This window comes from Lagenorhynchus albirostris, chromosome 6 (assembly GCF_949774975.1).
Source record: "Lagenorhynchus albirostris chromosome 6, mLagAlb1.1, whole genome shotgun sequence".
Classification (NCBI taxonomy): domain Eukaryota; kingdom Metazoa; phylum Chordata; class Mammalia; order Artiodactyla; family Delphinidae; genus Lagenorhynchus; species Lagenorhynchus albirostris.
Genome location: NC_083100.1, coordinates 14,448,433 through 14,470,802, shown reverse-complemented (window position 1 = coordinate 14,470,802; position 22,370 = coordinate 14,448,433). Strand labels below are relative to the sequence as shown.

The window sequence follows — 22,370 nt, the reverse complement described above, 5'->3', positions numbered from 1 at the left end:
CCTTTTATAAACAAGTTTTAGCTCCTTCCAGTCAACAAAACTGCTTGTCCTCTGACCACGAGAGAGAATAATCTGAACAATTTCCCGGGTAATCTTTTTCCTTTCCTTGTCAGGGAGAGTAGTGTACCATTTCTGCAGCCGTAATTTCCCTTGTCGACTGAAGAGCAATATGAAATGAATCTAGAACAAATAAAGGGAGAGAAAAAAAAACAGAATTTGGTCAGCCAAATCATTCTACCATAGATATTAAAATACAGCAGCAGGGTTTACAAAGGATTATTCTGAACCGAGGAAAAAAATAATTACCAGCATGAAAACTATCCCCTCTGACAATTACATTTAACCCCAAAAGAACAAAGAAATGCACACACCACAAACATAGCTTATTTATACTATAGAAGAGAGGTAAGTTTTCTTTTACGAGTCACAAAATCATAGTGAGAAAAAATATATCAAGGCAGAATAGAACTCTTTTGAGAAAATATTAAATTCTTCCTTCACAAGCCAAAAAAAAGTTAAAAACAGTAGAAGGGTTTACTTTAAAAATTATACTCTTGCTTCATATCACAAGTATAGAAACCAAATGATAATATAGACATAAAGAAGAGAAGTAAGGGAAGGAAATAAGGATGAAGCAAGGGGGGAAAGTGAGAAAACTAGAAGGGGACCATATTCTAATTTTTAAATAAAAATTATATATATATTTCAGGTGTACAACATGATGACTTGGTATACACATACATGGTGAAGTGATTACTATAGTCAAGCTAATTAACATATTATCTCCTCACACAGTTCTCAGTTTTTGTGTATGATGACAGCACCTGCAAATTTCCTGCATTCAATATAGTATCATAAACTATAGTCAGCATGCTGTACACCAGATCTCTAGATTTAGTCATCTTACATAACTGCAACTTTGTTCCCACTGACCAACATCTCCCCATTTCTCCCACCTCCCCATCCCTTGTAACCACTGTTCTACTCTCTGCTTCTGTGAGTTTGATGCTTTTAGATTCCACATATAAGTAAGATCATGTAGTATCTGTCTTTCTGTGCCTGTCTTATTTCATTTAGCATGATGTCTTCTAGGTTCATCCACATTGTTACAAATTACAGGATTTCCTTCTTTCTAAGGCTGAATAATATTCCATTGTATGTGTACGTACGTATGTATACACATACACACAGCATACTTTCTTTATCCATTCATCTGTTGATTACATGTCTTAGCTATTGTGGACACTCAGGTTGATTACATGTCTTAGCTATTGTGAATAACACTGCAATGAACATGGGAGCGCAGATATCTCTTTGAGAAACTGATTTCATTTCCTTTGGAAATATACCCAGAAGTAAGATTTCCCTTGGAAATGCACCCAAAAGTACTATCATATGGTATTGCTATTTTTTTTTTTTTTTTTTTTTTTGCGGTACGCGGGCCTCTCACTGTTGTGGCCTCTCCCATTGCGGAGCACAGCCTCCGGACGCTCAGGCTCAGCGGCCATGGCTCACGGGCCCAGATGCTCTGCGGCATGTGGGATCTTCCCGGACCGGGGCACGAACCCGTGTCCCCTGCATCGGCAGGCGGACTCTCAACCACTGCGCCACCAGGGAAGCCCGGTTTTGCTATTTTTTAATTGTGTGAGGGACCTCCATACTATTTTCCATAATGGCTGTCCCAATTTACATTCCCACAAACAGTGTGCAAGGGTTCCCTTTTCTTCACACCTTCACCAACACTTATCTCCTATCTTTTTGATAATAGCCATTCTAGCAGGTATAAGATGATGTTTCATTGTGGTTTTGATTGGCATTTCCCTGATGATTAGTGATATTGAGCATATTTTCATATACCTGTTGGTCATTGGTATGTCTTCTTTGGAGATATGTCTATCCAGGTCTTTTGCCCATTTTTTTTTAAATTGGATAATTTGTTTTCTTGCTATTGACTTGTTTGAATTCCTTACACATTTTGGGTATTAACCCCTTAACAGATGTATGGTTTGCAAAAATTTTCTTCTATTCCATAAGTTGTCTCTTTACTTTGTTGTCTCCTTTGCTGTGCAGAGGCTTTTTAGTTTGATGCAATCCCATTTGTCTATTTTTGCTTTTGTTGCTTGTGCTTCTAGAGTCGTATCCAAAATATCATTGCCCAGATCAACGTCAATGTCAATATCAATGTCAAGAAGTGTTTTCCGTAGGTTTTCTTCTAATAGTTTTACAGTTTCAGGCCTTACATTTACGTCTTTAATCATTCTAAGTTGATTTTTGTATGTGAAGTGAGATAATGGCCCAATTTCATTCTTCTGTGTGTGGATGTTAGTTTTCCCAACATCATGTATTAAAGAGACTGTCCTTGTCCCACTGGGCATTCTTGGCACCTTTCTCAAAGTTCAAACTAAGTCTCAAATGTAAGCTCTTTACTCCACCTTGTGGGATACTTGGCTGAGAGTTTTAGAGTCAACCATCTCAGGATACAGTTTGGCATCACAATAAATGTTTACAATTTAAATAATGTGTTGACCACATTAGGAAGAAACCTGATTTTATTTTCAATTAAGCATCAAAGTGTGTATTTGAAATGCACATTCCTATTTCAATGAATTCTGAAAGCTTTACATGAAGAGAAGACGCTGTAGAAATTTACTGTGGAGCCTGGGAGGTACGGAAGATTTGTTTTTCAGAAATTGTCAGATGGTCTGATCTTTATTTTATGAGATTAAGTTTTCTCAATCCACAGTATAAGAAGATCAAGTTTAGAATCATAATTTATTCTGTTGCGTGTTTGTTTTGTTTTAAAAAAAATAAAATTCATTATTGAGGTTAATTGTATCATGGAGGGAACAATATATACTAGGAGCCAAAATAATTACAATTTTAAAACTTTCTACAAATAAAATATTCAACTCTTTTTATTAAAGAGAGTTGGCTCTGAATGTCACAGCACAAATCATACAAACTCATCCAAAGACCAACAGAAACCAGGCTCTTTCCTCAGAGCATCCCCTACCCCAACCTATAGAATTTGAGGTCTTCTTAATAAACTACATTCTTTCTTAGAAAGGAAATATCTGTTAATAAGGACTTGAAAACCAAGACATGGCAAGTGAAAAGAAAGCAAGTTAAAAAGCCCTGCTCAACTAGCAGCTTTAAGAAAAATCACCCTCAGTCCAGAATTGTAAGCATCTGCTTAGTACAGAGCATTTTCTTAAATACACATTTCACTATCAGCACAGGTATAGATAATTCAATAATGAAACACAGCTACCGCTTTCTAAGAATCATATTGAGAAAGGTATTTTTTGCTTCCAAGAAGAGATCATCATAAAAGTGACATTCTATGGACTTGAGGATATGGGGAGGGGGAAGGGTGAGCTGTGACAGGGCGAAAGAGAGGCACGGACATATATACACTAACAAACGTAAGGTAGATAGCTAGTGGGAAGCAGCCGCATAGCACAGGGAGATCAGCTCGGTGCTTTGTGACCACCTGGAGGGGTGGGATGGGGAGGGTGGGAGGGAGGGAGACGGAAGAGGGAAGAGATAGGGGAACATATGTATATGTGTAACTGATTCACTTTGTTATAAAGCAGAAACTAACACACCATTGTAAAGCAATTATACCCCAGTAAAGATGTTTAAAAAAAAAGTGACATTCTAAAAGTACACAATTGAATGGGAATATAATAATAATAATAAAACCTCAGGATCTTGAGAACAAGGTTCAGCTTTGGATTATCACCAGTGGCTAAGACTATTCGATCCCATTTCTAGTGACTGGTCAGACCTTTGCTAGAGAAATGAAATCCACAGATTTTCTTGGTGTTTACTTTGCATTTCCTGTCAGAAAATTTTCTTCTTCACATCTAACCTAAATCTTTTCTGTTACAATTTAAACCGATTTTCCCTGATTTTATCCACAGAGCAGATTAAAAGACAATATATCACTACCCTCGAAATAATAAGAAACTCTTCAAATACTTGAAGACAGACTTTAAAGTGTACCTGGAGTCCTTTCCTTCCAGAAGAAATTACCCTGGTTTCATGCCTTCTTCTTATTGGTTCTATTATCAGATTTCAAAACCATCATTGTTACAATTCCTCCAGGATTACTTCATAGATAAATGTCACTTTTAATTTATGGAGCTCAGATCAAGGAGCTCCAGTGAGTGGCTGGAACTATTGCTGAGTTTAATTATGGATTACTTTCTATTCCTTCTACTGCAACTTTCCCTCAAGATCAAGTGTCTGCCTTCTTAAACGGCTCAACAAGGTAGAAAATAAACAAATAACCCTTTTTCATTCTAACAATGAATTCAAAGAGAAAGGATGATCAGGAACATAATACACACATCCATGAAGCGATTTAAAATATAAAAATGTGTTTCAAATTCAAAAGAAGTAACAAATAGGTTCAAGTTTATCCAATAATTGCATTGCATAAGACAGTGTTGACAGATTTTATCCTCTCAAGTTCTGCTCTGAGGGAGAAGAAGTGTAGCTCACTCCTGTGTGTCTGGTGTCTGTTGCCTCTCCAGAGTTAACAGTGTAGCATGAGAAAACTGGCGGAATGAATTGTAGTGATTCACAGGAGTTCATCACCTCGAGCAATTAATTGTATCCAATTTATCAGTTTAGTCATTCAAGGCATATTTGGATAATATGTTTCAAGAGGTTAATCAAATACCATTTTTGATTAGCATTAGCTTGAGAGTATGAGAAACAGGCAATTGGGAGGGTTTGGATTTTTTTCCCAATATTTACAAAGAGCCAACTTCAACTCAAGTTGATGTCATAAACAAACTTCAACTGACTTCAGAACACCCAGGCATTTTGTTTCAATAACAGTGCTGGCAAGAAAGGAATAATGGAGAGGCTGATTGGTAATCCTCTTATGGGAAATGCCAACTCCAGAAACAACCATAACATCCAACGAAGTGTGATGGGCAAGCCTGAATTCTTACATTTGGCCCAAATGCTCTGGCCTTAGGTAGGCATCTGATTTCACCGAGCTCTCCCCTCCCTCATTCAAGGTTAACCTGAGACAATAGCAGAGGAAACAATCACATTGGCAGCTGAATTAATTGTATTTTAGAGACCTTAGAGCACAGATCATTTGTTCACGCAACGCCTATTTACTGAGTGCCTACTCTGTGCACTATGAACCTACAATGTAAAACTTGGTTCTTTACCTTGAAGCGCTTTTAATCGTGATAAAGAATACAAAAAAAAAAAAACCCAAAGTAAACATATTGAATTAAAACAGGGCTTTATCTCCTCTACCTCCCAAAATGCCACTAAAATGACAATAGTAGAATTTTCTTAAATGCATTAACCCTCAAAGACTAGGAGAATGACAGGGGTTGTGATAGCAGCCAAGAGATTTCAACAAATCTTTGGAAGATGGAAGGAGACAGAAGAGTGATAACTAACTTAGCAAAATAAGGAAAATCGTAGCTTAAGAGGCAGATTACAAAGACAAACCAGCCACGCTCCCAGAGAAAGCCTGAGGGCGGCACTTGTGGGTACCATGGCTCCACAAAGTTCTAAAAACAGGGACACTGGCTAAAGGTCTACCTACAGAGTGGCTGGCATGGACCACCTGTGGCATTTCCAGGGGATTACAGCTAAGTGAGAACACTGACGCGTGTGTACACACATAGCACACATGCACATACACACACTCCTCGGTGAGTTCCCAGCTGCTTTATTCAAGGGCACAGAAATGTAGTGGAGGTCATGCAGTTGAAGCATCTCTTCGCTCGGCTTCCTCTGGCCCCCAGTCAGTAATGGACAGCAAGCAGCTGTCAATGATGATCCAAACAAGGCACGGTTTACTCAACCTGAGAAGCTCAAATTTGTGCAATGCCATATGTCTTCTCTACTTAAGGCTCTCAGAGACCTTACCGTAAGAAGAAATATTTAGAGACACCTGCAACCCTCCTGGATCTTAAACGTAATTCAGAGCCTGCAAAGCTATCTATGTATCTTCACTAAGAAAGAAACATGTTCCTGCACCTCTACCACCAAATTTGTTGTATAAAAAAACCCATCTCCTAATCAGGAAATGGAATGATTCCTCTCTGGAGACACTGAATGGCAGAGAAAAGACCTCTAGGTACTAACAGTGGAGCTTTCCAGCCACCTGACTATGCCCTCAGAACTGCCTATTAGCATCTTAGCACCCACTTTTAAATCTGAGCAGAGGCCAAGGATTACCAGACATTTGAGAATAGTCTCGAATGTCAAAGAAAGAGACTGAAAAAAACAAATAGAAAAAAAGTAAGCAGTGGATACAGTAAGAAAGCATGCAGCAGGACAAACTGTTACACACACACACACACACACACACACACGAACATGAATATGCTCAGAGTTCAAAGAAGATGGAGTTCCTATATCAATAAAACAAAAACAGCATTCTACTGGGGGAAAAAGAGAGAAAACTCTTGCAAATTACAAAGTATGGTAACCAAAATAAAGTCAGAGGATTCTCCAAGAGATCGGAACAAACAGAAAAACAGATGGAAAATTAGAGGAAAAAATAAAACTATTAAGGGGTCAACCCAGAGGGTGCAAAATCCAGAGAGTTACAACAGAGATAACGGAGAGGAAGAACTAAGGGTTTGCATGCCACAACTAAGGAGCCCACCTGCCGCAACTAAGACCCAGCACAACCAAATAAATAAAGAAATAAAAATTTTAAAAAACAAAGCAAAACAAAAGAGCATTGGACTCCTCACCTGCATTTGTTAGAAGACTACACGCCTACACCCAACCAAATTATCAATCGAGTGAAAGAGGGGAAGTGACCTTTGAATTTTCATACCTGCAAAGACTAAAAATAAAGAGAGAAAGATAAAGAAATTTGCACTCAGTATATCTTTCTTAGGAAGCCGCTGTAAGACGTCTCTGAGCAAAGAGTAGAAAAGAGTTAGATATGGTTACCTAGGGCACAGGGAACCCAAAGCAAAATGATGCTGAAAGGAAAGGCCAGAGTCAGTATAAAAAATAAATTTATTTAAAAAAAAAACATATTCTGAGATATTTTCCCTTCTCCCTCCTAATATTAAACTCTGAAATTTAGAGGAAAAAATCCTTAAATACGTTAACTATTCTAAACTATCAGTTTTGAGCTCTCATTTGATTTTATCTGAGGCAGTTTTAGTTTTCAACCTGTAGCAGTTCATGAATAAGAGTGCCATTTGTTTACTAGCTTCCAGGTGGAATAATACATTTTATGTCCTGATTTTACTTCAAGCACATAACATTTGACCAGAATTTTACTGTTCCTAATATAATTTTTAAAAAGAGAGGATGGATTAAAAAGTTTTTGCAGATTCTGTACCTATCCTTCATGTACTAACAATTCACTATACATCCCCCTTAGCTATCACCTGTGCAGCAAAGACGTTCACCTCTGAAACTTCTTTTCATACCATGGGTTTCTCAATTCTCTTATCATTTTGCATGTTTCTTCCTGGATCATGTCTAACTCCACTTTTTGCTCATAACAGGGACTTAGTAAATATTGGTGGAAGTGTTGAATTTTGAGAAACGGCAACTAGCCCTGCATTAATATTCTGAGTAGAGAACTGGGTTTTCTATAAGGGTTAGAGAACACTGTGGTTTGGGGTTTTATTGGGATCATATGCTTGTAACTGGGATTACTTTTCTCCAGATGCAATAAACTCAACTCTCCCTTGTTGTATTTGCCAGACCTTCTGGCAGCTTATCCTGTCCGGCTTAACAGTTCTCTGGCCAGAAGAGCTTAATAGCATTTAAAAACCAAGAGCTCCAGCTGCCCTATTCTCTCTGCTAGATCAGTTGTAAAAAAATGTTACCCACAACTGGTCTGGGCACTCATTCCTTCGGGGTCCCACAGTTTATACTTGCACGTAGGAATGATCCCTTTAACAATTAGCCTGATTTCCTTCCTCTAAGCCTGCTCAGAAAGCGACAAGACCAACCCTCCAAGGCTGCTGCCTCTCGTGCATCTCCCGTTGGTCGGAACCCCAATCAGAGGGGTTTCCAGAATGTAGAGAGAAGGGATATCCGCTGCTTCTTCACCAGCCTCACGTATTCACCTTCGCATTGGGCTCCAGTTCCCTCTTCCACAGCCAAGTTTCCTTCTCTCTAAAAAGGTCATTTGCTTAAGCTTCTAGTGATCTACCTTTATTATAGATGTTACCAGCATGCCCCAGGTGGAAATAAGAAGATGATGTCAGACCACAAAGTTTCCCAGAAGTCATTTACTCGTGTTCTTTGGACAAAGGTTCATTGACAACTGGCTAGACCTCTAACTTAGTGACCCTTTGAAACAAACTAGTTGCGTGCTGGAAATTTTTTTTTTTTTTGGCCATACCACACGGCTTACAGGATCTTAGTTCCCCAACCAGGGATTGAAACCAGGCCCCTGGCAGTGAAAGCACTGAATCCTAACCACTGGATCACCAGGGAGTTCCCTGGAAATTTAAATTTTAGTTTTTCCAAACTTGTTATATGCCACCCAGTCTAAATGGTGTACCTCCACCACTGTTTCAGATTTGATCCAGGACAAGCTGTGCATTTACCAGTAGGTCAACCCAAATTGGATTCAGGACATGAAGGGCATTTATCACTAGGCCAGGCCTTGGCCAGGGCTGGGGGGCAGTAGAGCAGGTTGGTTGTTATGTGGGAAGACTCTGGTGATAGGCAGCTTTTGAGAGTTTGCATTTGAATCCTGGTTCTGTCATTTGTGAGCTAAGTGGACTTGGAAAAGTTACCTGACCTCTCTGGTCCTCAGTCTCATCGTCTATAAAATAGGGATGACAACAGTCATGACATCAGTAATGTAGAGGATACGATGATATCACACGTCTACCTTTTAGTGCGGAGCCTAGCACAGAGTGAGCTCTCAATAAATACTTGCTATGGCTAATGAATCATCCAGGAGTCAGCCCAGCCCATTTACAATCCCATTTATCTTCACCAAGGCAAGCAAAAAATTCCCTGCTTCCACCTTCGGAATCACTCCATGTCTACCCCATCACTCTTCCACTAATTGGTCCCCACATTCTGATGGAAAGTGTCTGTGACAGCCATTTCATAGGTACCCAGAAAGGCATTCTGCTGTTTCTTTGGATAATAAACCATCCAGTTTCTAGCTGATTTGCTACCTTGCCTTCTCAGTCACTCTGTCTCATCAACCACCTTCTCAATGCTTAAATAAGGAGTTCAGTCCAGGGATAGCCTAAACGTGCAGGTAGCCCTTTAGGGTTCCTTTCTTTCTTTGGACGGCTGACCAGTGGTATTCTGATCATGTATTTGTTAATTCTCTCCAAGTTCCCTGTAAGGTGTTTACTTGGGGGTTCCTCATCTTTTCACTTGTATGTCTGTGTATGGCTCTAGTTTCTTTTTCTATATTGAGTAACAACAGGTGTTCAGGTTTTTCACCTTCCCTCCTGACTCTTTGTTTAAACTGCATCACACTTCTGTGGTGGGTCACGCTCACACTTTCCCCACCAGTTTCTCTTTCACGGGCTAACAGGGCTCAGTGGGAATTCCAGGGCAGGTGTGGCACTGAATCAGCTGTCAACTCCCCTCTCTGGGCCTCATCTCCTCCTCTAAGAAACAGGAGAGCAGGGTCACGTATTCAAATACCTTTCACAGGCTGGCAGCGGCAGGCAACATTTTCAATGAGGGTGAGGGTTCCGTATGCAAAGGGGGTGGAAGACACAAAGTCAAACTGTAAATCACAAGTTCCAACTGAAGGGACAGCCTCAACTCAGCCATAGGAAGGTACTGCCAAGAAAAACATTCAGCCAGTATTGCCAGGCCTTCAGATTTTTTTTTTTTTCCCCAGAAGAAGCCTGAAACCTGGATGATTATGTGAAATACTGGGATTGTTTTAATATTCGCAATCAATAGGAATAATGATAACAAAACCTTGTGCAAGCCAAACAAGGCGCATTGTGAGTGGCTGTGGTCTGTGAGCTGCATTCGGGCTGCAGGCCTCATTTGAAACTGCTGAATTAAATGACAGCTGAAGCACCTTATTTCACGAATGCCTTACTACAGCTTTATTGCGCTCAACAGATTTCCCCATTTTTTTGTGGTTTCTGAATCTACCTGTTTGAGGAAGTGGCCCTCAGACCCCAGAAACTTGCTTCCACCTCTCAGCCTAATATTACTGTTGAAACTATTCTCAGATCAGGGTCTCCTGTTAACTCTTATTCATCAAAATTTTTAACTTTTTTTTTTCCTCAAGATTTCCAGCTCAGGGTTCTGCTTGCACAGTACAGGAAGAGAAAATGTATAGAGAGAAGTAAAAGCTACACACTCTCAGGATCTCATTTTGGGCTTATTATGTCAACTTTCTTCCTGAGATAAAATGTTGAAAAGCTGCCACATCGGCCAGCGTGTTTCCAATCCTTTCCCAGTCCTTGCACACCATCTGGTGGCAGAACTATCTATTTATAACAAGTGAAATGCTCAGTGAAGAAGGAAAAGTAGGTGAATTGGGTGAAGAAGAAAGAGTTAGGAAGAGGCCAGTAAGAGGGGCAGCAAGAGAAAAAAAAAAAAGGAAATGAGATGGAAAAAAAAGTCATGAGTAAGTCACAAATTAAAAAGTCAACTGCTGAGAATTAGCTCGAGGCCATTTATGTAAAGCTTTAAAGATGTTTCTAAAATTGTCTGTTATCAATCTGCTTGTATTGCACAGTAATGTTTATTGGAAGAAAGGAAGGAAGGTAAGAAAGAAGGATGGAGAGATGATAGCTATACAAAAAGGACAGAATAAGCAGCCTGTTAGGGGTTCAATTGCATCACCCAAAGATTCATATGTTGACATGTGTCCTAACTCCAGCACCTCAGAATGTGACCTTGGTCACTGCAGATGTAATAAGTTAAGATGAGCTCATACTACAGTAGGGTGGGCCCCTAATTCAATATGACGCATGTCATTATAAAAAACGGAAATTTGGACAAGACATGCACACAGAAAGAACACCACGTGAAGATAAAAGCAGATCGAAGTGATGCAGCAGAAGTCAAGGAACACCAAAGACTGGCAGCAAAGCACCAGAAGCTAGAAGAGAAGCATGGAACAGACTGTCTCTCAGAATCCTCAGAAGGAATCAGCCCTGCTGAAACCTTGATTTTGGACTTCCAGCCTCCACAACTGTGAAACTATACATTTCTATTGTTTAAGCCGCTCAGTGTGTGGTACTTTGTTACAACAGCCCTGATATACAGCTTGTCTCTGGCTTTTCATTTTGTCTTTTTTTTTTTTTAAATCTCAAAATCACCACCATTGTTTTCTGTCATTACAATTCAATATCATAAAACTAAATCATCGGGACATCCCTGGTGGCGCAGTGGTTAAGAATCCACCTGCCAATGCCGGGTACACAGGTTCGAGCCCTGGCCTGGGAAGACCCCACATGCTGCGGAGTAACTAAGCCCGTGCGCCACAACTACTGAGCCTGCGCTCTAGAGCCCGCGAGCCACAACTACTGAAGCCCGCACGCCTAGAGCCCGTGCTCCGCAACAAGAGAAGCGACCGCAATGAGAAGTCCGCGCACCGCAACGAAGAGTAGCCCCCGCTTGCCGCAACTAGAGAAAGCCTGCATGCAGCAACAACACCCAACGCAGCCAAAAATAAATAAATAAATTTATTAAAAAAAAAAAGATCATCTCAATAGATGCAGAAAAAGCTTTTTAAAAGAATCATCTACATTCCAGAGATAAAGTCAGCAGATTCCATTCAGCTTAGCAAATATTTATTCAGTGTCTACCCTAGTGAGGTATTTGAAATGAAATAACCACTCATTCCTGGACTCACAAAAGGCTAATAACATTAGAAAGGACAGCAGAGCTGATTTGGTGTAAACCTCATCTTGAGACAGAGAGCTGGTGACTTGACCCTCGGTTGGGTACTTAGCAAGTGGCAGAGTTAAGACGATCTCCCCGCTCCCAGCCCCAGGCTCTTTGCACTTGGCACCTTAAACCAGTTTTTTCCGGCAAAGCTAATTAACTACTACTTTTTTTCCCATTTATGCAAATAATTACAATAGGCAAGTCTTATGCTAATCCCAGAGACCTAGTTACAACGACTGGCATGTGTTGAACACGTGCCAACACCATGCTAAGCACATTACATACAGTACCTCATTTAACCCTCATTAAAACTGTAAGATGTAGATACTATTATTGCCCTCATTTGATTGGTAAGGAAACTGGGTCCCAGGAAAGTTAAGTACCTTGCTCTGAGTTAACCAGCAAGAAGAAGGTTCCAGAGGTGGGCTTTGGTTCTGGAGCCCACTTTTTAAATTGCTCTGCAACATCACCTCGTGGGGAGACGGCACAGATACAGACCGGCACCAATGAGGCTGGATTCACCCACTTCTAAAGTCAGTATGATATTGACCATCTTTATAACTAGAAGGTAGTCCTTGAAGCTCTCCCTGCCTTATCCAACACCAAGAGCTTCTGTAACAATTTTAAAAATGAGCAGGAAGGGCCAAAAGGTCTGTACTTATAGAAATCAAAATAAGAGAAATAAATATTCAACTGAAGATAATAATGACATTAGCACTGAATCACTCTGAGTCACTACTATTAAACATACCGCAGCAGTGACATCAAGATGGGTAGAGGAAGTATTAAGCGAACTTTATTGGACTGGAAACTTTTTTGCTAGCAGAGAAAGATCATCTAAAGCCATCTATGCAGTTTAGCTAGATCCAACATGGGCCTGTATCGCTTCTCATAGAAATGGGACCAATGAGGAACTTGAACTTGGGAAAAATTTGCATGGATAGCTCTACTCAGGGTCTGTAACATTATTGAGAGGGAAGGCCATTACTTCCTTTGAGGTGATAACTAAAACAGGGCCTGTATTGGTAGGGAAGTCCCTGTACCTAACAGAAATGGGGTAGGAGGTAGGGAGGATGATGGCAAGAAAAGAGAGGAAGAAGGTACAGCTGCTGCCTGCTAGGCTTGCTTTCTTATTGCAAATTCACAGAATTTTACCTTTCTTCCTCTCTTTCCTTCTTTCACGTATTCATTCAGCAAGTATTTACTGAATATCTACTATATGCCAAGTACTGTGTCAAGAGATGAGGATACCACCAAGAGCAGAACAGAAAAGTTCATACCCTCATGGGGCACACATTCTAACAGAGGGAGATGGACAACTAAACAGTGTGAATTCTATCCGAGCCCGATGCGTTAAAGCACAAGTAGCACAAAGAACTATGGGAAAATAAAATAACCTTGTCTAACGGTCAGGGAACCCTTGGGGAAGTGATCTTCAAGATAGGATCTGAAAGATGAAGAGGATCAGGCAAATGGAAACAGGGAAAGGAAAGGGTAGAGCTAAGTAAGAATGACCAGGCAGAGGGAACAGTGGACAGGAAAGCCACAGGAAGGAAAGGCAATGGCATCTTCTGCAAACTGAGGACAGCACATGTGGCTGGTTGACTGGAGAGGAAGAGTGGGGAGAAATGGCACAGGAGAGATGGCAGAGGCAAACAGAAGGAGGGTCTTGTAAGCCAGGGTAAGGCACTTGGACTTTAGTCTAAGGGAAAGGGGAATAAAGAAGCCCACGAATGGAGTAAGACATGCAATAGATGACAACAGTGGCCTCCATCACTGTAGCAGTGAGGATGGAGAGAAGTTAAAGGAGTCGAAGCTATTTAAGTAGTAGAACCAGTGGGACTTGGTTAGCTGTGGGTGTGAGAGGGAGAGAAGGGTCAAGGATAATTCCCAAGAGTGGTAGCAAATTTTCTGAGCCAGGGAACCCAGGAAGAGTAGGAGATAAACCACCAAACAGGAGGGGGCAGTCATGGCGGTGGCAACAGGCTTGGAGACTCAACCAGGCCATGCTTCAAGATCCTCTGGAATGTAGAGACTGTTCTCCAGCAGAGGCTTAGAACAGAGCTAAGTGAGAAGAACCTTTTAAAATCACTGGCTCTAATCCCATGCTTTTAAATAAAGAAACTGAGGCACAGAGATGGGAAATGATTCACCAAGACCACAAAGGAAGTGAGTAAAATCAGATGTAGTATCCAGCCCATGTCCACCACCCTACAGTGCTTCTCCTGAAGTAAGAGTCAAACTTTTTACCGCTTCCCATCACCTCCCTAGAGCCAATCTGTACAACCTGGAGAGAAAGACAGCATTAGTTATATCCTGTGTTGCTTATCTATTTCTTTTTAAATTTTGGATTCACTAAAGAAGAACATTTCAAAATGTCTCAGGAAGAAAGAAATAATACTATGTCGATTGGGAGTGTCTCAGTACTTCACAATAATGAACCACTTTCCAATAATAAACCATGTAATCAGCAATGCTTCTATGCAGGGTCCCAATCAATGTTATTTTAACATGTAAAAAAAATTCATAGTGATTTTTGCTAGATTGTTATAGCCATTTCAAAGGTTTTCAAAATAAGGACAAATAAAAGTATTTTCTTATAAAACACAATGTAAAAATTACTTACGGTCTTTTGCCTTTTTGATTCCCAGTAATGAATCCCATTTTTAAAAAATAATTTCCAAAATCATAAATTACATTCTTAAGCAATAATGTGAACTATGTTAAAGAACAGTAGCTCTTACACAATTTGAACCAAAAAACCACACAAATCCCAAATGCAGCAAAGACAAACTGTTTTCCTCTATTGAACCTCAGTGTCAAGTAAATTAAGAGTTTCATCAATGGTTTCAAAAAGGAGCATTTTAAGTGTTTAGTCCTCTCCACCACCCACAGTTCTCAAAAGAAATATCTTTCTGCAACATAGATAATCCAGAAATATTTTGGAACAATTAAGCATTTTTTATAGATGAAACTGCAATAAATAAGCACCTACATCCTTGGCTATATAAACCAGTATATGCTAGAACCAAAGTAAGATGGTTTCCCAGTTATGGCAATCTACTTAATTGTGTTAAAGTCTGAACATTTCCATCAATCAAAATTTCTGTATTGGTTGACGGTTCAGACCAACCTTTTTCTATGACTACTTGAACCCTGTTTAGGGTAACTTGAAACTGCAAAGATGTTATCAAATGCAAATAAACACATCAGCAGTCAAGTTTTTTCTTCGTGTAAATCATTGGTACTCACTGAAGACAAACCAGCCCAACTCCAAGATCTATCCTCAAACAATGCACTTATCAGTCTTCCTCTTTTAGAAAGCTAAAGCTTTATTCAAAGTTGAATGCAACCAGTTAATTTTTAAAATTTATATCCAAAGTGATCAAGAGGCACCAAAATGGCATGCAAAAATGAGAGACTGTTAATAAGGTTTATAATGCCCCCATTTCATGGTGCAAGTTTAGTGTCACTAAATGTTACTGCTCGGCATTCCATACGTAAGTGCTTTCATTTCATGCAGTAATTAATTGGTTTTACCCTAATAGCATGGCACCTAGCACGAGGGTACAAGTGACAGGTCAGACTCAAAGAAAATTGTTCTTAAGAAGTCCCAGGATGGCAGGTCACTGATTATCTGGTTTGAAAATTAGGTATCCAAAAAATACTTAATAATGAGTACAATTTTCCTGACCTTTGAAAGGTGGAATGGATAGCACAAATGTGGAGTGTAAGGATGTCTATTCAAACTTAAGTAGAATGTTGATTTTGACCCAACCTACCCTGCATCTCCCCTTTTCCATAGGCTGAATAATGGCCCTTTAACAAAAAAAACAATGTGTGATGAGAGTCAGGTAAAGCTAGACGTGGAGAACCTCCCAATGGACGCCTAGGTTCATGCCCCTAAATTTAGGTCCCACCCATGACTCTAGCATGACACAGCAGCCAGTGGCTGAGCACACATCCCAAACCCAAATTAGTGGCTGCAAATCTACACTGCCAACACAGAGGTGGAACCACTAATTATCTCCACAATGTACTCTCAAGTAAGCATGCGTGCTTTGCCAATGCCATAATCACCTTTCTTCCAGTTTTCCAGGTCCCTGATTCCAAACTAGGGGAGGTTGGAAAAGACAAGACTCTTCTGGATCAAATGAAAGGAAGGGGAGTTTCTAAAGTAAGGATATTAATGGTAAAATTTACAAATTGCGTTTGTATGTACATCCATCTTGAATACTGAATCTTAGGTAAAGTCTTAATTTTGCAGCAGTGTTGTAGGGAATGGGCACTTTGTTTCTAGTTAGTTGAAAACCACCTTCAACTAACAGCTAAAATTACACAGGCATTAAGCTCATATGTGTACAAGTCAAGTAAAATGAACCTGTGAGAAAACATTCCTGGAGAAACAAGTGAAGTAAGAATCTGCCTCTGAATGGCCGGCAAAGAAAAAGCCAATGTTGAACAGAAGCCTTTAAAGCCGTCAGTGGGCATAGGAAGTAGGAAATAGTGACCATTACAGCTTTAACATATGTTGATGTACAATTTTCCAAAATACTTCTGAAGACTGTGCCTTTATATTTACAATATATGGTGCTACACTTCTGGTGTCAAGACAAAATTATTTAGTCTCAGAGTTCATTCCGCTCGGATACTTTAGATGTGTATTTAATACCATTCCAAATTACTTTAACAAATATATGCTTAATACCTCGTTGTCATTCAGAGCCACATCTAACTTCCTATACTTCTAAAAAAAAGTATTTTGGTTTCTCACAGGTTGCTCCTCGACCTATTTTGCTTTGAAGTCTCAGAGAGGGTTTTCTTTTCCCCTTTTGCTTTACTTGTTTCACCCAAGTAATACACATAATTGAGTTACAATTTTTTTCAGAACTTTTGCAAACGATGGCGAATCGGAGGTTAAATTTGAATATTTTCTGTGCCTTCACTAGTTTGAGTATACCAGAAACCTCCATTTCTAACACTGATCAAGTACAGAATCAAATGTTACAGGAGAGTTGGTGGTACTAAGTAAAGGTTTTAACAAATGAGAGACAGAGAAAGAATGTCAAACTTTTAACTTCTAGAAAAACAAAAATAAAGACAAACTTGAGTACAGACACTAGAAACACTGCATAGCTCTCTAGCAGGTATGCTTGCCAAGTTAAAAAGAAACCAGACAGGTTCCAACTGAGTGGATGCTTTCACTTTTCAAAGTGCCAAACCCAAATAATCCCTCCTCGTAATCACGCCAGTAAATGCAAAATGCACGTCTTGTGAAATTCATGGTCATATTTCAGTTTTTGGTATAAGGGAAGAATTATTTTTATATCATTTTAGCTGTATATATTTTCATATCATTTAGCTGATTGTTTTTATATAATTTTATGTCCTTTAGCTGTATTTTATATCATTTTAGCTGCATATCATTTTATATCATTTTAGATTCCCCTTTTTTCTTTTCTTATTTTTGGAAGTAAACTTTATACTTTCACTATTCAGAATATATGTAAATACTTATATATAGATATATAATATATATATGCTCAGATATTGTTCATGTTTACTTTTTATAGTATTTGAAGAAAAAAGTAATAGTATAAACAACATTGCAGTGGTTCTCCCAAGGCATCATTTCAGGTGGTTTTTATTTTCTTCTTCACATTTCTGGTGTTTTCTCCAAGTTTTCTATAATAATTATGTATTAGTCACAATTTTTAAAAAATTTAAGTTACAATTCCTAGGGAAATATAGAATATAGTAGCTAATCCAACACAGGAAGGGAAGAACTGGGCTTTCCGGAATGCTGGATAGCTAGAGGCAGTGGTATTACTCAGGGACACCGGAGCAAGGACTCTGCCACACACCCCAGCCCAGGCCCCAACACACTCCAGCCAAGAAAATATGGCTTTGTGGATGTTTGGCTTACGTCAAGAAAGAGACTAATACTTGTAAGAATTTCCTTAATCAGAAATGAAAAAATCAGTAACATAAATTCTTCCCAATGGCAAGATAAGGCCTGAGAACACAAGAAGGTGACATAGGTAGCAAGGGCTTCAAGGATTTGGAGAAGCCCATCTTGTCACCCTGTCATCACCAGCAGCTGCTAACCAACATCATCCCTGAGGGCCCCGGGAAGCCAGGCTGAGGAGTACTGCTTCTTGTCCTCCCTGTGTAGCCCCATCCCTTTGGATGAGTTTTAAATTCTAGGTTAATTAATGGGGATTTACTGCTACATGGAAGGGGGATTTTTTTTTTTTTTTTTTTTTTTGGTGATTCCATAGGCTGCTGGAAGCATTACAGAAGGAAGGACTCTTTCCAATCACTTTTCATTTGAAAGTTGTATGATGTATAAGTTCTCATTTTAAATGACATCTTTTCATTAATGCAGACCTAAATAGGCCCCTACATTTTGATTCTTTGATGGCAAATCAACTAGAATGCACTAGAATCATGAACTAGAAAACAATGCAGCTAAATTTCCTTGGAAATATTCAACATTTTCTTTTCAATAAATGTTGACAGGCTGCTGAAGTTTTAGGAGAGCTCATTAGGAAGAGCATAACAATTACTCCCACCATTGCTCCCTTACCATCTGTTCTTAATTCCGCGGCCAGATCGACTGTAGGTCAGAGCAGGTCATTCCCCTGCTCAAACCCTTCTCTCCAAGCAAGCGCCAAGTCCTTACCATGACCTGCACGAGGCCTTACTCCACATGCCCCTCTCTACCCCTGAGGTCACATCTACTCCTGCCCTCTGCGCAATGCTCCCTTCCCCCAAATATCTGCTTGCCTCACTCCCTCACCTCCATCAAGTCTATTAAAAAATCTGCTTCTCAGTAAGGCCTACCCTGAACACTCTGTATAAAATGCGCCACTCTCACTACGCCACCTCAACACTCCTACTACTGAAAGCCGCTCCATTACTTTTCACAGTATTTTTTTTGTTTGTTTTTGCAGTACGCGGGCCTCTCACTGCTGTGGCCTCTCCCGTAGCGGAGCACAGGCTCCAGACGCGCAGGCTCAGCGGCCATGGCTCACGGGCCCAGCCGCTCCGCGGCATGTGGGATCTTCCCGGCCCAGGGCACGAACCCATGTCCCCTGCATCGGCAGGCGGACTCCCAACCACTGCGCCACCAGGGAAGCCCCACAGTATTTTTGACCTACTGTTTTACTTATTATGTTGCTGCTACTCCACACCCTACAATGTAAGCTCCAGAGCCAATGATTTTGCCTTTTGTTCATTGTTGTTTCCCACTCTTCCAGAACAGTGACCAGCACATAGTAGGTCCTCAAGAAATACCTTCTGAATGAATGGATGAAGTTCTATGGCAGATCAACTCTTGTGTGAAGATGATAAAGCAACAATTTAATAGTAGTTCCATAATACAAAAAAGAAAATATGTGTAAAATGTAATTACTTAATTAACTTACAATAGAACTGTGAGAATTCAGAAGATTAATGTTTAGAATATTGATGGGTTTCAAATTATGTCTAAATCCATTGCTGCCTCACATTTTAATGTCAGATTTCACCTGTGGGAGAGGAGATAAATTAATTTTTTCTGGAAATTGTTGATGTACTATCAGCATACAAGTATATTTGGTGTCAATCTCTGATGGATAATTCTAGGACAACATACTAAAAGCAACAAGAAAACACTATGAATTTTCCTTCCTGTAAATGTCATTGTAAAAAACAAAAGATGCAATGATCCATCATAGCAAAGTCAAAAAAAGTCTCCCTTAGCCCATTTATTGGTAAGACTAACAATCAAAGTAACTGCCATGGGGACTGAACATTTACTTGAACTCAAAACGAAGAAATGAGCATTTAACTTTTCCAACTGGCTACCAAATATCTGTTTTTCCAATACATTCAACATTATCCCCTCCCAGAAAATGAGACAGAGACAATAAACAATCAGAAAACAAATAATGGCCAAAAGAAAAGTCTTGACAACACAAAACTAGACTAGGCTGCGCATCTGGGATGCACCTAGATTATGAGAATTCCCACTGTACCAAAGCAGAAGACAAGCCTCTACCTAAGGACACTTGAAACTGTAGGTAAGTATGAACTGAAATTTAAGAGTTTCCTTAAAGACATTATTAGAGGTAGCCATTTTATTTTTGTTTTTCTGGAAAAACTTAAGTTTTAATTTCCAAGCCACCGAATTCAGAATGGGGATCCAAGCCTTTGTCATCATCCATCCCCTTCTCTTCTCCTTATGATTTTTCTAGGTGTCCTTCAAGTCACAGAACAGCAGCAATGTCCACCAGCTGCAGAACGCTAGAATGAGTGAATAACTAATTCCATCAGCGCTAGCATCAAGGGCTTCATAACAGTTTTCCCAATAATGCTTCTATCAGTAATACTGAGAACAATGTAATAGAACACCTTCTAAAATCAAGAGGCCTTTACATCTTTGACCATGGCCCTTCTCAAGTCAGGGCTATTGACTGAGTCCACTAGGCTTCCTATAGTTCACTCAAAATCAATGTTGGAGTTTTTTTGGTTTAGAAATTAGAAAAGAGCTATATGGATCAAAAGCAGAGAGCAAAATTTGTGTGAGCGATTTTTCTATGACTTTCAAAGTCTGTCGTTTAGAATTGATACCTAGAGATGGAGTACAGCATCTCCATGCGGTATATTCATGGGCCTTCATCTCCTACCTGAGCCCAAGAGCAAGAGAACAAATAGATTAAAATCTTGGGGAGAAGAATAAATAGTACAACAAATAACAGTAATTTATTACCATTATACATTATTTGGAATATCATTTGCTACCAGTCAGTTTCCATTTCTTAAGTTGGGGCAACTGAGGGACAGAGACGTTAAGTAACTTGTCCAAGGTCACACAGCTATAGTTGATAGAATTAAGTAACTTGTCCAAGGTCACACAGCTATAGTTGATAGAATTGGGCTTGGAAGCCAGGAAGGTTGGCAGCAGATCCCCAACTCTGAATAACTTTTACCAACTATAGCCCTGTTTGGAGGACACAGCCTGGCTAAGCCCACTCTGACACAGCCCCTGCATGCCTCTTGTAAGCCATTTTCCAAAATATGGACACTATGAGTGCTAATGTGTGGGACAGCAAAGACAGACAAATCAGCCTGGGAATCGGAGGTAACCCCACTGAATGAAATTTAGAATCATGCATTACTCAGACCGTCACAGAAAAAACCCAATGGGTCTGAAAGAGGCATTCTTTATGTGGCTATAATCTTGTATCCCACTACCAGTTCAAGATCCTGGCATACACAGTGAATCAATAAAGTTTTATAAATCCTTAAAGTATTTTGCAAAAGGCAAAACGGAAGTGCACAGAATTTTATGAACACTGCATATATTATCTTGTTAGGCATAAGGTTTGAAAAGGTGCCATAATACTTATAGCCTTGTTTGGCCACTTCTTTGTTTTGTCACATGTTTAGACTATGGAAGTGGCCTGGGCTTTGTGCCCTCTCTGCCTCCCAGCCTCTAACCCCCTGTGGCTCTCATTGCCAGGAAGACTGCGCTGACCAAGTCAGAGAAAAATCACAGGGAAGAGACCGCGGTGGACACAGCTGGCATTATTGAGTATCCCACCCTCTGTTCTTTGTTTCGTCCGTTAACAATGGTAAGCAGCTGTTTTCTGCCTTTCATTTTCTGTTCTGCTCTGTTTAATTCACAGCCTAGGAGCAGAGACCATGCCCATCAGTACTGAGCTTAACAAAGAGGCAGAAACGACAAAGGGCTGGCCTTTCTGCTTCTCAGACATCACCTAATTCTGAAACTGAATACGCTTGGAAGCTAACATTTAAACCATCCCTGGCCGCCCTCTAGGCCACAATAATCAGGGGCATGTGGCCAAGACAGGTTTTCCAATGACCCTACCAAATAGCACAAATAAAATTCTCACTGATCATGTAAACAGCCACCATTTGCGAATATGTAGTCTCACGTTTCAAATATAGTTGTACTTCAATCAAAACGAGGCTTGTACATTAAACAAAAAAATACTAAGACTGTATAGGAGATTTCAGGCTGATAGTAATAACAAAGACCCAATCTTTATTTTAAATGAATGTGATTTCGTTTTTGATTTGGACTTTTGGACTTTTAATTCATTCTACCAATAGGATAGATAAAGTTAGGAAAACAATACCATTGATTCTGAAAGTAAATATCAACGTTCTATAAACCACATTGGAAAACCTTTGAGAATCTTTTGCTATAAAACTAGGACATTCATTGGTTCTCCTTGGTTGGTAAATTTCAGTTGTGGCCTCCAGTGTAGGACACATTTTCTTTGAGAGGAAGAGTCTGAAGGAACTCATTCTGGAAGAAACCATCCAGGGTTGATTTTGGATGTAATTCAAGGAAAACAGAGACTGGGTTAAATTCTAGACAGACCCAAGTAATGATTCTTCAGGGTCTGACTCGACTCTCAGATAACAATCACTTTCCCTCCTAAGTTTATGAACTAACTTCAAATTCCTAAGGACTGTGGTAGAAACAAGCCTAA

General features: G+C 39.8%; 1 protein-coding gene across 2 annotated transcripts in view; it reads right to left on the bottom strand.

Annotated features, from left to right (window-relative positions):
• AP1S3 (adaptor related protein complex 1 subunit sigma 3) overlaps nucleotides 1-22,370 on the bottom strand; it is a 55,155-nt gene that overhangs the window by 18,135 nt on the left and 14,650 nt on the right. Inside the window, exons 1-2 of one of the 2 annotated variants that reach the window (XM_060151261.1) lie at nucleotides 6,747-6,842; nucleotides 2-180 (exon numbers count right to left, since the gene is read on the bottom strand). In XM_060151261.1, coding sequence (XP_060007244.1) covers nucleotides 2-180; nucleotides 6,747-6,752 — 185 coding nt within the window. In that variant the 5' untranslated portion in view covers nucleotides 6,753-6,842. Of the gene's footprint in view, nucleotide 1; nucleotides 181-6,746; nucleotides 6,843-22,370 lie in introns of those variants that run through there. The other variant, XM_060151262.1, reaches the window with a different exon arrangement.